At 50.6% G+C, this 16,400-nt stretch overlaps 1 protein-coding gene across 1 annotated transcript in view; it reads right to left on the bottom strand.

The window, feature by feature from the left end:
* Window positions 1-16,400, bottom strand: part of IGF1R (insulin like growth factor 1 receptor) — a 294,529-nt gene that overhangs the window by 10,771 nt on the left and 267,358 nt on the right. Inside the window, exons 18-20 of the mRNA XM_040642718.1 lie at window positions 14,487-14,646; window positions 10,364-10,493; window positions 4,717-4,851 (exon numbers count right to left, since the gene is read on the bottom strand). Coding sequence (XP_040498652.1) covers window positions 4,717-4,851; window positions 10,364-10,493; window positions 14,487-14,646 — 425 coding nt within the window. The remainder of the gene's footprint in view (window positions 1-4,716; window positions 4,852-10,363; window positions 10,494-14,486; window positions 14,647-16,400) is intronic.

Here is a 16,400-nt window from a genome sequence, read left to right as displayed (position 1 = left end):
AGCCAGGATTGTCTCGTGAGCCCCTTCTCAGCTGGGGCCGGCAGAGGGACAGCAGGCCTGCCTGACCCCTCAGCCCATGCCACTCTGTCTTCGGGCCGAGATGAAACGCAGGGCCCGGGTTCCACGGGACAGCCCGTGGTCGCAAGGCTAAGCAGGCGAGGACGGCCATTCCTGACTGTTCGGACTCTGCTCAAACACCCGAGTCCCACAAAACCAGCACGGGATTACCAGCAACGAGGGGGCTTTAATCAGCAAGAGGAAAAACGTGTTTGGAAACCGCAAAACCTACCAGTGTCTACGGAATCTGTTTCAGACTCATCTCTGAGTTGGTAACTCTCTGGGCCAGAAAGCTCGAATTCTTTCCTGAGTGCTGTGTACTGAGGACCGCCCTGGCAAGGGCCTGGACGTGTGACCCTGTGCAAGTTCCACGGAAGACCACAGGCTTCTTAGCCCAGGCCCGAGGACTCGGTGCGCACCTCTGCTCAAGCCCCACCCCACGGCAGCGGGAGGCGTCCTTCTGCTACCCGACTTCAGACCGCCGGGACCGTGCCTCACGGCCGTCTCTGGGGCGTCAGCAGTCAGTATGCAGCCAGGGGGACTCAAGGACATTCTGGTGTAAGTACAGAGACGTGAGATGAGCTTTGTTTTCAGTGTAAAATGTGAACCACCAGCAAACCATGGGCCAGATCTGATCTCGTGCCACTGGTTAAATTAATTCGAACTGAGTCTCGGTGCTAAGACTCGCAAGCCTGGACTCTCTGTGGCTTGGGCCACGGAGCCTTTTCTCTAAAGCCTAGGCGCTCGGTGCTGCCAAGGGGATGGGGATTACCGGCCCCTCCAGAGGGGACCACGTCACCTGCTTGCGGGCATGGCCAAGACGCTGCTGCTGAGCGGAGGGCCCCCAGCAGCCACGGCACACCCCGCCGCCACGTTACCCTACTGCTGCCCGCTCCGACCTCTGGGGCCATACAACTGAACTGGTCTGTCTTCCACCTGGAGGCCCGGCGGGGCTTTTGGGCAACTCCCAAGAGCTCGGTGACTCGACTCTCTTCTGGGAGAAACAGGAGTCCATTCTTTCACTGCCCGTAACAAAAGAACTCCTCTCCCAGAACAGTTCTTTACCTAAGCTCATCAGTCAGTCCAGGGCAACACAGACACTCCCCACACAACCAACTCGCCTCCTTTCATTTTGTTGTTTTCTTAGAAGGGAGAACAGTTTGCCCAGGGGGTTCTGGATGGCAAAGCAGAAATGCCTTGTGAATTAAACATTTAATATCCAGCAGTAACCTCTCCATGTGAGTTTCCTTGTCACTCTATGCTGGGAACAGGAAGTGTCCTGCCTTTCCCATGGCAGGTGGGCTGCTTCCCAGGCATATTAAATTCATATCAAAACTCCAGGCCCCAGGAGGCAGATCAACTTCAGCAGCCCCACACGTTTCTCAGCGGCCAACATTCATCCGAGTCAAAGAGAAAACTCAAAAACAACACCTCTCCTCCCACCACCCCCCAATCACATGAATGCAACGCACACCTGCTTTCTCGTACTGTCTCTAAGCTTGCTACAACACACAGTTCTAGCCACCGCCTCTATTCTGGTAGCAGACCCGTGGATGCAAATTCGGTGGGCATCACTCCTCACACTCCATTATGCAGATTTTTCCTCTGAAGGAAGATTTTTCTTATAAAGGGCTGACAAGATACAGTGACCACACTGTTCAGAGAGAAACTAGGAGTCCGTGGGGGTGTGGCAGCCAGCCCCCACGGACCCCCACCTCCTGTTATGCATGCCTCCTGTAATCTCTTCCCACATCGCGGAGGGCTACCCCCAAGGTTAGGCCATCAAGGCCACTGTGGCTTCTGCTCTGCTCTGGAATCATTTGCTCTTGTCCAAGCTACAGGTGCCCATGGCCCAAATCTAGCCTAGTGGCCAATTTTGTAAGGCCTAGGAGCTAAGAATGGTTTTTATATTTATGAGCAGTTGAAAAAAAATCAAAATAAGAATAATATTTTGTGCTGTGAAAATTATGAGAAATTCAAACTTCGGTGTCCCCCAGATCAAGCTGTACGGGAGCACAGCCATGCTCGATCACGTGGTACCCCTGACTGCTCTGGCACTACGGCAGAGGGGAGGAGCTGAAACGCTTCCTCTCTGTCCTCCTAGAGGAAGCGTTTGCTGAATCCTGCTCGAGGAGAAGCCAGCTGCCTGGCACTTGACCACATGGGCGCACCACCTTGGAAGTGGGTCCCAGCCCCAGTCAAGCCTTCCGCCCACGGCAGCCCTGGCCGAGCCGCTCCCGGGTTCCCAGCCTTCAGAAACTCTGTGGGATGGCAAGTGCTGATGGTTGTTTTAAACTGTTAGGTTTGGGATAATGTTGTGCTGCAGCAAAAACCTGGTACAGGTCAGGAGAGGGAGCATTTCCACGCTAGGCAAGAAAATGCACTAAGTGACTTTTTTTTTTTTTTTTTAAAAACCAAGTGACCTTTTGAGTCTCTTCTAACTTTGGGTCCTGAAGTCTAAAGGCGCTAATTGGGAAGGTTCTCGAGGGACCTGGGAAACCCCTTGCCTCCCACCCTGTCTCAGCTACCACCCCCTCCCTGCCGCCATATGCACTGCCCTCTGAGAAGTGGAGCCTCCTGTCACTGGGGGGCCTACACTGCGCCCCATGTCTAGGGCCCTGCAAATTTCCGACCCTAGGCCCATGCTCAGGTGATCAGTGGGTTCCCCCGCCCCCAACACACACACACACACGCAGATGCAAGGATGCTGCCTTCCCTATGGCGATCGTGGGTCTTCTTTCTTAATTCCATGCAAACTGTCCATGGGCTAGAACAGGCTTCAGCTGAACAAACATTCAGAAGCAGCAGTTACAGAGCACAGGGCCCAGCTAATGTAGTCCCAGCACGGGGGTGCTACACCGAGTCTCCTGCAGCCCGCGGGCCCTGCAGCTGCACAGTCAGGGCCATGGGAACAAGGCCTCCCACATCTACATGGAGATTGGGGATTCAGTCTTGGTAGCAACAACGTCCTTCAGAAAAAAACCACAAAACCTTGGTTTGTTGATGGACAATGGTTTCTGCTTCCCAAGCTGTGGCAGCCAGACCCTAATATGCTCCCCAAGATTCCTGCCCCTGCTGTAAATGCCTCGTGTAACTCCTCACCCTAATGTGGGTCGGACTAAGGAAGATGATGGGATTTCACTCTGTTATTTTAGTTTTCTCATCAGTTGACTCTGCATTAACCAAAAGGGAAGTTATCTGGGGTAGATGTGGCTTCATCAGGTAAAACAAATGGTAAAAGCAGCAGAGATGCTCTTGCTGGCTCTGAAGAAGTAAGCTGCTTCCGTGGGAGGAGACCCACTCTCTGGAAGGACCCCAGTCCCGCAGCCACAGGGCTGAATCCCGAGGACAACCTGAAGGGCGTGGAAGAGGGAGGCCCGGAGCCTCCGATGACGGCGGCCCCAGCCTACCCCTGATTTCAGTCTGGTGAGACTGAGCAGCGGCCAGCACACCTGTGTCTGGATTCCTGGCCCAAGGAAACTGCTGAGGGACTCAAAAGAGTGAAGCTTTCGTGACTGTTAAGGCCAGTCTCCCTGCTATCCACTTGACATGATTTCTGCAAACCGTCCCCCACTCTGAGGCCCCGGCCTGAGGCAGTGCTCACTTGAGGCCGTTGTAGGGGTCTTCCCCATAGACACAGAGACAGCCCCACAATTCCTCCGGGATCTTTCCCCATGTGAAGCCAAACATGTCCTGAAAAGCACTTTTGGAAAATCCCTAATTGGTCTTGAAGTACTAGTAGTGGTAGCCTACCTTCTCCCCACTGGGATCCGGAAGAATCTCTGAGCCTCACCTTAACGTGCGTGTTAAAACCAAGTGCACCGCTGTCTACCCGTCCCTGTCCTGGACCCGATGCCCCAGCCACAGAACACCTTCACATCGTCCTCTGACCTCCTCTGGACAGACGACGAGGCCTAGCTGCCTTCCGCAGCTCTGACCTCCGCCAACAGAGGGGTTCTGCTAAGAACGCCGAGCAGCGGGGCCCAGGAGGCATCACGGACACTCCGCCGTTACCGGCAAGTCTCAGCAACAAGACGCCGAAGGCTTTTGGTTCAAGTGCTGTGAGGTGGCAGATCCACCAGTGCCCAGAGCCGGGCTCAGTGTCTGCACGGAGGTCAGCCGAACCGCGAGCCAGGTCCCCGTCACAGGTCACTGGATGAAGCTCCAGAGAGCATGTCGCTTAAGTGGTTTACGAATCTGTCTGCACCCGGCAGGGAAGACACCTGCAGGAACCCCTGGGACAGCGGCGTGGGCCGGCTTCCGTGTGCGCCGCCTGGAGCAGCGCCCGCAGGCCTGCCAGTGGCTGTGGAAAGCTCTGGAAGGTGGCTAATGAGCACTCGGTGTCATGCTGTTGCCCCCCGCCCTTTTTAAAAACTTTTCATGGAGAAGACGGGCAAGGATGGCTTTGGTCAAATACTTCACAGAGATGTGTGGCCTGAGAAACGTCAGAAGTAAAAGATGAAGGGAGACGGCGTGAAACTGAGGCAGCTCCACAAAGGCACGGGGTCCTGCCATCAGGATGACCCTCTTCTAAGCTGCCCCCCGGCCATCACGGCACCTGCCGGAGAGACCGGCTCTCAGAACCCCTCATCCCCTGCCCCCCGGGGTCACCGATCAGGGAACCCGAGGGGGAGCGGCGGGGGCCCAGGAAATACGTACAGCATGTCGGGGCAGTTGTCCGGCTTGTCCAGAAGGCCGCCCTCCATCACGAAGCGAAGGACCTGCTCGTTGGACAAGCCCTGGTATGGCTGTTCGGCCAGCGTGGCAATCTCCCAGAGCACGACCCCGAAGGACCTGCGGTGACACAGGGAACCACGTGAGGGCTCAGAAAGGGGAGGCCAGACCACACTGCCCCTGCCTTCCCGGCACGTCCCTGCGCTGGCTTCCGGGCCCCTGCCCGCCGGGCGGCAGCCGGCCAAGCGTCCTGCAGCGTGCTGGGCACTCGCTAGGTGGGGACGTCTGTCTTCCTCTGCTGCTGCTCACGTTCCCCGCACAGGAGACACGGCCCTGGCGCATGTGGAGGAAGCCGAGGTCTCAATTCTGTAATCACAGGCAGATCCCCAGGCCCCACGGGACAGTGGTGTCGTGGGCTTGAATGCAGCCTGGGACATCCAAGCCCTTCAATGAGCTCCCCCGTTTTGGAAACTTGTACCCAAGTAGCTCTCGATGTTGGCCGTGGAGCAGAGTCTCCTGGCGAGTTTTTTTTTTTTTTTTTAAGATTTTATTTATTTATTTGACAGACAGAGACAGCCAGCGAGAGAGGGAACACTAGCAGGGGGAGTGGGAGAGGAAGAAGCAGGCTCCTAGCAGAGGAGCCTGATGTGGGACTCGATCCCAGAACGCCAGGATCACGCCCTGAGCTGAAGGCAGACACTTAACGACTGCGCCACCCAGGCGCCCCTCCTGGCGAGTTTTTAAAACACACTGATGCCTGGGGTCCTTGAGCACAGTTCTGATTTCATTGGTCTGGAGTGCTGGAAAGCTCAACGGGGATCTCCCAGGTCCAGTGGGGCCGGTGGGGAGAGAAGCCCCACGGGGGCCGGGGGAGCTGCTGGCCTGTGAAGACCTCAGTCTCACGGCGGGGGGAGTGAGGAGGGGGCTACTGGCTGGTTACAGGGCTCACAGGCAGCCAGGGGTCCTTAAGCAGAACTTAGCCAAGGGGCAAAGGGGCTGAGGAGTCGATTCAGCAAGGGGAGCAGTGAGCCATTCTGCCAAGCATGCAGTTTTGCCTGTTTGTTTAGAAGATCCAACTGGAAAACAAATTAAAATACATATACACGCACACAGAAAGGTCAGGCAGATAATGTTTAAAAAGGCGATGCTGTGATCTGCAAAATAAAGGTGCCTTCCCAGCACACACTGCCGTCTTATACAAATTTTCCTCGGTCTATTTGCCTTTGTGTTCAGTTCATTTCAGCAGAATAAAGCAGGCTCGTCAGCAGCAAATGGCCTGAGGGGCTTCCGACAGGACTGTGCAAGGCCAGGGGTGCGGGCAGCACCGCACCGAACATTCTGGGGCCTGGCACTTCCCATGGAGAGCTCTCGGGACCCCGGCCGGGAGCCTGAGCCAGGAGGCCCTTGGACTCTGTACCAGAACGTTTTACTCCCTGCTTCAAGCTATGCCTCCTTTGCCATGACCAAAAGGTTACTGTGCACATTGCTACTAAGAGCACATGTGAGACACAAATACAGAATCTCAGCAGAGGACTGACCCACCCAAGGCCCTTTTTAATTTCCAGTGACCAAGAAATAGTCTTCAACGTTGCACAAGAGCCCTAGAAAAACCAAAGACCCAGGGGCCTCTGTGCAGCGTTCAGAGGCTCGGGCTCAGGGCAGCCAGCTCCTCTCGCGGCTTCGGCGGTGGGATCTCCTACCGAGGTGGGCCTGCTCCAGCAGCAGCACGCCCCGGAGGCTTCAGCGCCCCACCTTCCCGTCTGCCAGGCAGCTCAGCCCAAGAAAGGACAAGGTTGCCGTTCTTACCGAGCGCAGGTCCCGCCTCGCCAGAGGGCCCATGTGAGAACACCAGGCTCCAGCAGCCGGGTCTCGCTCGCTGGCTCCCGCACGGCCCCTCTCAGCCCCGGCTGCCCCGGCTCAGGCTCCCGGTCACCTGGCTATCCGTAAACGTCACGTGTCTCCCCCTCACGTCTGTCTCGCAGCCCTGCTCTTCTGGCCTCACTTGAGCAGTCTACCCAAGGTCACCTGCCCCTCCCCCTCCTCGGAGCCCACCCCCACGCCCGCGGTCCTCCTCGCTGGCCGACGGCACTCCCCTGACTGCACGCTGCTTACACTCCAGCGAAAGTGGACACGCTGGGACAGCGCAACGGCACGCTCCCGTGCCACTCTTCCTTCAGAAGTGTGACACGTCCCCGGAGAACCTGAAGGATCGGGCCCAAGCCCCTAACACAAAGTTGGTCTGCAGCCTCCCTTGGTCTCTCTCTACCCTAACTCCCTCCAGGAAGTCCCACTGTCCTCTACAGGCAGCAAGCACATCCTGCCACCGTGGCTGACCCCCAGCACTCCTGCTGCCAGGAACCCGCGTCCTCCTGGCCCCACAGGTGACATTTCATACTTCAGGGTGCCTCACGATCCCATCTCTTCTGGCCAGGCTTCCGTGACTCTAAGCTGTCAGGATCACTTCCTCTTGTCCATACGACCTCACCCCTCAAGGACAGGGAGTGTGTCTCTCGTCACCTTGTTCTGGCACACACCGAGCATGTCCTGGGCCTCCCACGTCCTCGCGATCACACCCGTGAAGTAACACAGCAGGTAAGAGGCCCGGCTTTCCCCCAGATGCTTTCCCCAGAGTGACTCTTGTGTGATGTCAGTATCGCTTGTCGGTGAGGGCCACTTAATGCTGGCGTCCGGTCATCCTTCACGGGATGCAACCAGCTGTATGGAGTCCAATGGATGGAGGCTGAACAATCTCTACCCAACACCAAGATGCCCCCCCTAGCACCACCAGCTGTCCCAGGAGCCACTGAAACATGGATCAAGCTACTGCAGACCTCCGAGGGCATGGACCCATTCCTAAACATACCTCACCTCACAGCCAATCAGGGATGCTGAGAACAGGCTAAACCCACGTGTTTTTCAAAGCAGGTGATTTGCAACGTGGCACTAGTATTAATGTCTTCAAATAAAACCAAGTCATGAATTGTGTGGATACAATTCATCTTGAAACATTGGCCAAATGCCTTTGCGTGACGCCTTTTCTAATTACGAGCGCTGTTTTCCCCAGAAAAGGTGCAACTTGCTGTGAATCTCACAGGTCAGTGCCAGTGCTGCCTGGGGTCGGCATTCAGTCACCACGCCTCAGGACCTACAGAGAGACCCACGTTCCCGCTGACATTAATTAGCCACTGAAGAAGTGAATGATTACAAATGGGTGTCACGAGCCCTGGATATTTGTGGCAGTTTGGAAACCCCAGGAAGTCGAGAAATGAAGGCTATCGTAGGGTGGTTCAGGTGCTCAGAAAGGGAACACATTCGTGTCTTCTACCCCGAAGGACCTGCTGGCGGGGCCACAGTGCCGTAGAGAAGCTGTAGGAGGGGCAAACACGGCCTCCAAGGGCCTGGGAATAAAATCTCACAGGGCCGCAGAAAAATGTGGAAATGTTCAAACTAGAGAAAAGAGACCACTTCCTTGTGACTCCAAGGCCTGTCTTACCAAAAACAGAGCAGGTGTGCAACTGTGCCACAGAGAAGGGCCAATGGGTATCACCAAGAGACCGATGTAAGCATAGTGCAAGCAAGACCTGCAAAGAACAACGATGTCTTAAGGAGGGTGGTCTGTTTTTGTGAGGGAGGGAGTAAGCAGTCCCTGGAAATGTGAGCAGAAGCCCAGAAACTAGTTGTCAGGGGCGCCTGGGTGGCTCAGTCGTTAAGCGTCTGCCTTCGGCTCAGGGTGTGATCCCAGAGTTCTGGGATCGAGCCCCACATCAGGCTCCTCCACTGGGAGCCTGCTTCTTCCTCTCCCACTCCTCCTGCTTGTGTTCCCTCTCTCGCTGGCTGGCTCTCTCTCTGTCAAATAAACAAATAAAATCTTAAAAAAAAAAAAAAACAAAAAAAAAACCCAAAACTAGTTGTCAAAGATGCCGTGGATGGGACCTGGACGCTGCACGGGACCACAGGGACAACTCCCAAACCTGAGATTCTGGGATCACTTTTACAAAGTCAAATAAAAGTCTTTGTAGCTCTTTCTAGATTTTCAACTGCTTAGGAATGACTATGCTGTTGAATATAATCTAAAATGATTTACATTCCTTCGACAGGGCAAGCTGTAGATCCTAGGAAGCTGAGAAACCTTCCACATTCACCAATGTCCTGACTGGCCTACCCTACCTACCTGTGTTACCCTCAAAGGCTGTGTTAAAAAATAAAAATCTACAGTACTTAATGCCTGGACATTGAATGGAATGAATACCAAACACCCATTCTTGTTTATATAAATATATTATTGGTTCATAACATCTATGCTGTCAAGTGGGAGAAAACTGGCATCGAACACCCTATATGTCCCTTTGTTGCTGCTTGTTGCAATCGTTGCTAACCAGAGTTTGGGCAAAATTAGCCTGGAGATATCAATCACTCTAGTTTTATCTTCCTATTCTGCCCCTTGTTTTCCCTGGCTCTCACAGTTTTTTCTATTTGATCACGCTGTAAGCTGACCTCGGGGCTTTTGGAAGCATGGAGGCTAGAATAATCGGATGCATGAACAGACCCAGGCCTGTCCTCTCCCCATCATCTCTACACCTAAAAATGGTGGTAAGCACTTTGATTCGACAGCAAAGAGAGAACTATCTTGGACAGGCTGATTGCAAAACAGATCTCATACGTGAACTCGAGAAGCAATCGCGCTTTGCCGGGTCGTATTCAAATGCTATTTCCAATTTGCACCTGTCTTCAAAGTCAGATCCAAGGCCCTTGAACCGTGAAAGGTTCATGAGGTTAAAAAAAAAATGATGTCGGTCACCATTGAAATAGCTCTTTTATGTGGTCACCCAGACAGTCGGCGTAAACAACTACCATTTCTGTAACACACCAGCAATGGGATCCCCCAAGAGGACAGCCAAGAAACTGGCTGACGTGCTAGAAGATAGATGCGCCAGGACCTCAGCCTGCCAAGGACCTCAGTTGTATTTTAGAACCTGACCTCCTCCCCACCATGCTGCTGATGAATCACAGTAAACGGTACTACTGAGAGTCCCCCGCATTCCCCAGCTGGTACGCTTCCTACCCCCAGATACGTTTATCAGTAAGGGAAACATTCTGCTTTCCATACCATCCCTGGGTCAACTATGATGGTAGCCCACTGAAAAAGGACAGACAGCAGATGGGACCAGCAAGAAAACACAGCCGGACTCATATGCTTTGGGTCTAAATAAAGTAATGTCTGCAATCTGAAATTTTAATTAGGTGAGGCAGCCACACACACACACGCAAAGTATCTGCCGGGGAAGATAAAATGCGAGCAGGCAGGCGGGGGAGAGGTGAAGCTCTCGGACACGTCCCGGCTCCCGGTGTTCTGTCTCCAGGGCTCCTGGCTGCTTAGTGAGCAACTGAGGGTCGAAAGAAATGTTGGTCCTATAAATTCTTTAGATCCCACAAATGCCCTTAGCTAGCCTGCCCACAACAGGAACCCTCAGACAATGCAGGAGTGTGGCCCACATAACACTTACTAGCAAAGCTGGAAATGGGGTAACAGTGACCAGAAAACAGGAGAAGAATAAAGCCCTGAGACCAAGCCAATGGGATCTGTGGAGGCAGGAGGGCTCTGGGCTCGTGTTATAGGAAAAGTGTCTCATACCAGACGTCAGAGTGAGTGGTGAAGACTCCATCCTTGAGAGACTCGGGGGACATCCAGCGCACAGGCAGCAGCCCCTTTCCTCCTTTCCTGTAATAGTCTGTCTCATAGATGTCTCTTGTCATACCGAAATCTGTAAGGTGGAGAGAAGGTGCCAGAGTGATGCACTTTGAGCAGCTCTGAGGGCAGAAGCAAAGATGTCCCGTTTCTGCTGCAGGGGAGGGCCCTATACCCGTATCCAAGGGGGAGCCACACTTTAAGGAGGCTGGACCTCAGTGTTTGCAATTGTATAATGCAGAATCGATAAGGGATAATTGATTAATCACATGACAAGGAAAATACCAAAAATCTCTGCTTTCAAATATGTTTATAATTTGACTCTTCAAAAAAGTTAATTCCAGGGGTGCCTGGGTGGCTTAGTTGGTTAAGCATCCAACTCTTGATTTCGGCTCAGGTCATGATCTCAGGGTCATGAGATCGAGCCCTGAGTTGGGCTCCGTGCTCAGAGGGTAGTCCGCTTGAGATTCTCTCCCTCCCTTTCCCTCTACTCCTCCCTCTGCTCACTCTCTCTCTCCCTCACAAATAATCTTTTTTAAAAAGTTAATTCCAAGTAAATAAATAAATAGTCAATTTCTTTATTCATTTAAAATGAGGAGTTTATAAATTATCAAGCATTACAGTTTATCAAGAAAATAGGTACCGTGTAGACCAAAGGTCCCTTATATGTGGTTTTAAAACCTGGCGAAATAGACAAGAGTGTGTTGACTCTTATTTACTTGGTAGCACTGCCCATGACCAGAGGAAATGAAATAGTTTTGCCGCTTAATATGGGGGAAAATATTGCAAGTACCGATTCACGGGGAAAAAAAGTACCCAGTAAGGTGCCTAGGAGATGCTATTTACTAGGCCCTTGGAGCTATTACTCAATAATGTTTTTCAACATAATACTCCCACTCGTTTTTGAAAATCTCTTCCATTTTCCATGTGTCTAGAAGATGTCACATAATTACGTTTGACGGCAGGCTTGCTTTATAACCCTAAATTATTGCTTCTTTGTCCGATTTTGATTCTCCACTCAATCATACAACCTTTTCTTACAAGGCTCTTCCGTTCTCCTTCCCAGGAGAAAGGGCTGCTCTCCTTTCTAAAATGTTCGTTCATGTCTCTCACTGTGCCACAAAGCGGTAAGGCTACAAAGCAAACAGAGGGAATAAAGTTCCTTGGACGTTAACCAACACAATTTACTGCGACTGAGCTGAGGACCATCAAACTGCCTCTGGTAGAATTACTTGTCATGTTTGTAATCCACGAGACACTGGGTATTGGAAAAACAGGGCTTTCGAACACCAGTGAAGAATAAAAATGAAATGCTGAAGTCTTATCTCAGAATTAATCCAGTGACTTGCAAATGAGAGGACTTGCCTTTACCTGCACAAAACGGGGGGGCGGGGGGGGGGGAGGAAATCCCAGAAAAAGAACACAAGCTATTTCTTAACACAAGAGAAAAATTTCAAATTTAAGTGAGAAAAACCACAAGTACAAAGACTATGCCACTATAAATGTGCCACCTGGCTAAACGGCAGATATGTACAGTTCTTGCTGACCTGGACTTCAAACGGCAAGTGGCACAACAGTAGCTCTCCCACCGTGATGTGAAACCAGGAAGAGCATGAACTGAGCTCCTGCATGTGCCAGGAAGAGGGCGGGAAGCACGATGCCGATGGCCGGAGGAACTAACATCTACTGAGGACCTGCCCCATCCATGCCAGGCATGCGCTTAGAGCTCCCCTGCACCCACTTCTTCCCACCATCTCTCAGGCCTGCTATATCAGCATGCCCATTTCAGAGGGAAAGAAACTGAGGCTCACAGAACTTAAGGCACTTGCCCCGAGTCTCATGAGTTATTGGCAGAACCAGGATTTAAGCTCAGGCCTTCCAGGTTCCCTAGCACTAGGGAAGGGGAGCTGGTTGGCATCTCTGTGGGAACAATCTGAGTCCCCGTGGAGAAGGGAGGAGAATGGAAAGGGAAGGGGAAGTGAGCAGGAAGCCCAAAGAAAGCCCAGACAGCAGCCGGAGAGGCTCTTCCTTGGAAACCCTGGAGCATAACAGCCTCTTGGGCTTTCAAGGGGCACCAGATGTGTGGATGGTTCAAAGGGCCAAATCCAGGGACACACTGGTGGCTCCTGAGTAATTCTGATGCCCAAGGGGTGTTTGCTCTATGATATGGTTCTGTTCATCACCTCTGTCTCCTACAAATGAAAAATCACCCCTCATTTGATAACCATTCTAGAGGGGATATTCATCGTTCACAACTAAAGGGGCAAAACAGTTCATTCAAGATCAGTGCTAAAGAAAAAAATTATTGCTAAGGAAACATGAGCATTTCCGGAATAGACAGTTCAAGAGCTAGATAAAGAGGTTAATTTTATTTAACTTTATTATTATTTTTTCAGTACTTTGACTATATCATGCCATTCTCCTCGGGCCTGCAAAGTTTCTGCTGAAAAAATCAGCTTAGAGTTTTATGGGTTTTCCCTCGTATGTAACTGTCTTCTGTTGCTGCTTTAAAAATTCTCTTTATCACTACTTTTAGCCGTTTTAATTATGATGTATCTTGGCGTGGACCTCCTTGGTTGATTTTGTTGGGGGGGGGTCTCTCTGTTTCCTGGGTCTGTTTCCTTCCCCAAATTGGGGGAGTTTTTAGCTATTATTTCTTCAAATAAATTTGCTTTCTCTTCTCCTTCTAGAATCCCTACAATGTGAATGTTACTACGTTTGATGGTGTTGCTGACTTCCTTTAACCTATCCTCTAACTTCCTTTAACTTATCCTTTCTCCTGTTTCATTTGGTTGCTTTCCATTACTTTCTCCCCCGGCTCATGGATCTGTTTTTCTGTCTCCTCTACTACTCATTCTCTCTAGTGCATTTTTAATTTGAGTTATTGAGTTCTTCATCTCTGATTGGTTCTTGTATATTCTGTATCACTTTGTTGAAGGTCTCCAAGGAGATCCTCCACTCTTTTCTGAAGTCCAGTGAGTATCTTTACGACCACTACGTTGAATTCTCTATTAGGCATATTGCTTATCTCTGATTTGTTTAGCTCTGTTGCTGTGATTTTGTCCTGGTCTTTCATTTGGGACATATTCCTCTGTCCCCTCACTTTGTCTAACTCTCTGTGTCTGTTTTATGTGTTGGGAAAGTCAGCAAAGTCCAAGAGATTAATTTTAAATAGATTTCAGATGTAAACTATCCCCTACAGCTTCTCGGGATAAATATTTGATGCTTTTCAGAACCATTATCATCTCATAGTAGGAAAATAAGGGTCTTGGTAAGAGCAGGTGCTTTCCTAAGCAGCCTTGAGTTTTTGTTGTTGTTGTTGTTTTAAATCAGGATTAAGAGACTGAAGCAAGGCCCAAACCTAAAGGCTGAAATGAATTTCTAATTAGCACCAGAAATGCAATCCAACCCCCCTTTTTTTGGTGTTTGAGTGGGTGGTGGCAACAAGAGGTCTAACCAGCAGGTTGGTCAGCTAAGTATTATACAGACAAGAGTTTAGAGGTTGGCCAACCTGGGTGTGAACCCCAATTAGCAGTGGTCTTCCCTTACCTGAGGGATTGCCATCTCCCTGTCACTGCTCCTGCTCTGTGTAGGGCCTTCACCATTAGGGGACCTCACCTCTTAGAAAACTCCACAGACCACTGGGAAGACAAAGCTCCTTTCAAGCTGGGAATATTGGGGAAAATACTGGCAGTTTGGATGGCAACTTTTATTCCCAAGTCAAAATCACCTGAGGACGTTGCCTCAATTATTTCTGTAACCAATGCTTGGAACTGTTCTGCCACGAAATGCCTCAAGTGCCAGGAAAGGCACTCAGGGACCATGGCCTCAGCCCATCGTTGCCCAGTACCTGTTCCGCTGTGCCCACATGTGCTATCCGGATTTGAGCCACGCTGGCCAGGTTTGTGATTGGCTATCAACTGGAGACAACCACATTATTCCCAAGAGCAAGACTCTGTCCTCATGGGATGCATTGGAAAACCTCTTCACAGGTAAGCTAATGCCAACTCGGTCCCTGAAACGTGTGTGAGTTTAGTTCTTGCTCAGATCTGGAAAGCTAAGAACACACCTCCGATTTTGACCGTGAAATCTTCGGCCACCATGCAGTTCCGGGCAGCAAGGTCTCTGTGGACAAACTTGTTGGCGTTGAGGTATGCCATGCCATCTGCAATCTCCCCAGCCATCTGGATCATCTTGCTCAGGCTTGGAGGTGCTAGGACTGGATTATTCTGTTGGAGATTTAAAAAAAAAAAAAAAAATTCACGTGAGAATTTAGGAGCTTTTCCCATCCCACGTTCTTTCAGGGTGTGCAAATCCATCTTTGTTCAATCTGACCACAGGTCATTCTGCTAAGAAACAGCACTTGCTCAGAAGGAACATATTATTATGGAGACCAGAGCATCTGCTTCGTGGTAAAGTCATGCGCTTGCTCACTGACCACATCATACGAAGCTGCAGAGAGACACACCAGTTAGCACAACTTGGGCCCAGCATTTTCTATTTTGGGTAGGGCAAAAATTATTTAAAGTGAAACTAACAATTTCTGATATGAATTCTTGGTTACTCAAATTTTTATTAGTTCATATGTTCCTTTTATTTCTATAATCAAAGTACAGGTAAAAGGACGGACAGAAAATTACAAAGGCTAGGTGGAAATAGCAAATGTGTTTTCCAAATGGACACTGTATGCTTTATTTCCCACATAAGCATTGTTATCAATTATTTGATCTCTTTCTTTCTCTTCAACTTTCTTCTAAAGTATAAAAATATCGAGATTAGGGGCGCCTGGGTGGCGCAGTCGTTAAGCGTCTGCCTTCGGCTCAGGGCGTGATCCCGGCATTCTGGGATCGAGCCCCACATCAGGCTTCTCCGCTAGGAGCCTGCTTCTTCCTCTCCCACTCCCCCTGCTTGTGTTCCCCCTCTCGCTGGCTGTCTCTCTCTGTCAAATAAATAAATAAAATCTTTAAAAAAAAATCGAGATTAATGTTTTCACCTTACAATGTGGCATTCCTTGGATTATTTTCCGTGGGCACCAAGGAAAACAGGCACTTGCCAATTAATTTAAGTCCTGGGGAAGCTTATTCCGGAGGGGAATGAATATAAAACAGTGACAAGTAACACGGAAAAGCATTTTCTTTTTGCAGAGGAGGGCAACATACTGGCTTTAGAATGAAAAAGTAATACCTCCAAATCATAATAATAAATCCGCTTGGAAAAAAGTTTATATAAAACATGAGCCCAAATCCCTCCATCCTAAGGAAAAGATAAATACGAAGCCAATCAGCTTGCCACAGTTTAGATGCTAACCACCTCTTGCTCATGCTAGTACAATAGATTTTGCCTCGGTTTCCCTGACTACAGAGCGCCTGTTACAACATTGCAAAGCCACGCTGTTCTGACAGGTCCCACACGCCACCTTGCCAGGTCAAACCCTGTGGACCATGGCCAGAGCATGCCTGGGTGGGGTCAGTGCTGGGAAGATGAGCTGGGACCATGCATGGTAAGTGTCTGCCAGTGCCTGGACAGGGTCCCTGCTCAGTGGAGGTTGGCTTTGTCCAGTGACACGGTAGTTTCTGTCAAAAGCTGGCTTCTAGAAGCAGGGTACCAACCCTCCAAGTTCCCTACACTTGACGTACATTTACCTTCTGAAGAGACTATCAACACCGTCTCTGGTGATTTAAAACACTTATCACTGAGTTTCCTGGGGAAGTGACATGATGTCCCCAAGGGTCAGCCCAAGCCACCACTTTCTTTTACACAGGAGCCTTGTTCAGACACGCTTTTTTTCCCTCTGGACCCACCACTGCCTTTTAGCCTTTTCGGGGCTCTGGATACGCATGGTATGCTAGGAAATCTGCAGGTGAAATGTTAAGTCTACGCTCATGACACCTGAGCTGTGGAGGACTTAGTATCTGTGTTTACCAGAAGTGGTCATTCAAAATTAACATGGAAAACAGAATCAATGAAAGGAGCCCGGTTGTAC

This window comes from Ursus maritimus, unplaced genomic scaffold (genome assembly GCF_017311325.1).
Source record: "Ursus maritimus isolate PB19 unplaced genomic scaffold, ASM1731132v1 scaffold_27, whole genome shotgun sequence".
Taxonomy (NCBI): Eukaryota; Metazoa; Chordata; class Mammalia; order Carnivora; family Ursidae; genus Ursus; species Ursus maritimus.
Note: the sequence above shows the minus strand (reverse complement) of the source record. Positions and strands in the feature narration are given on the sequence as shown.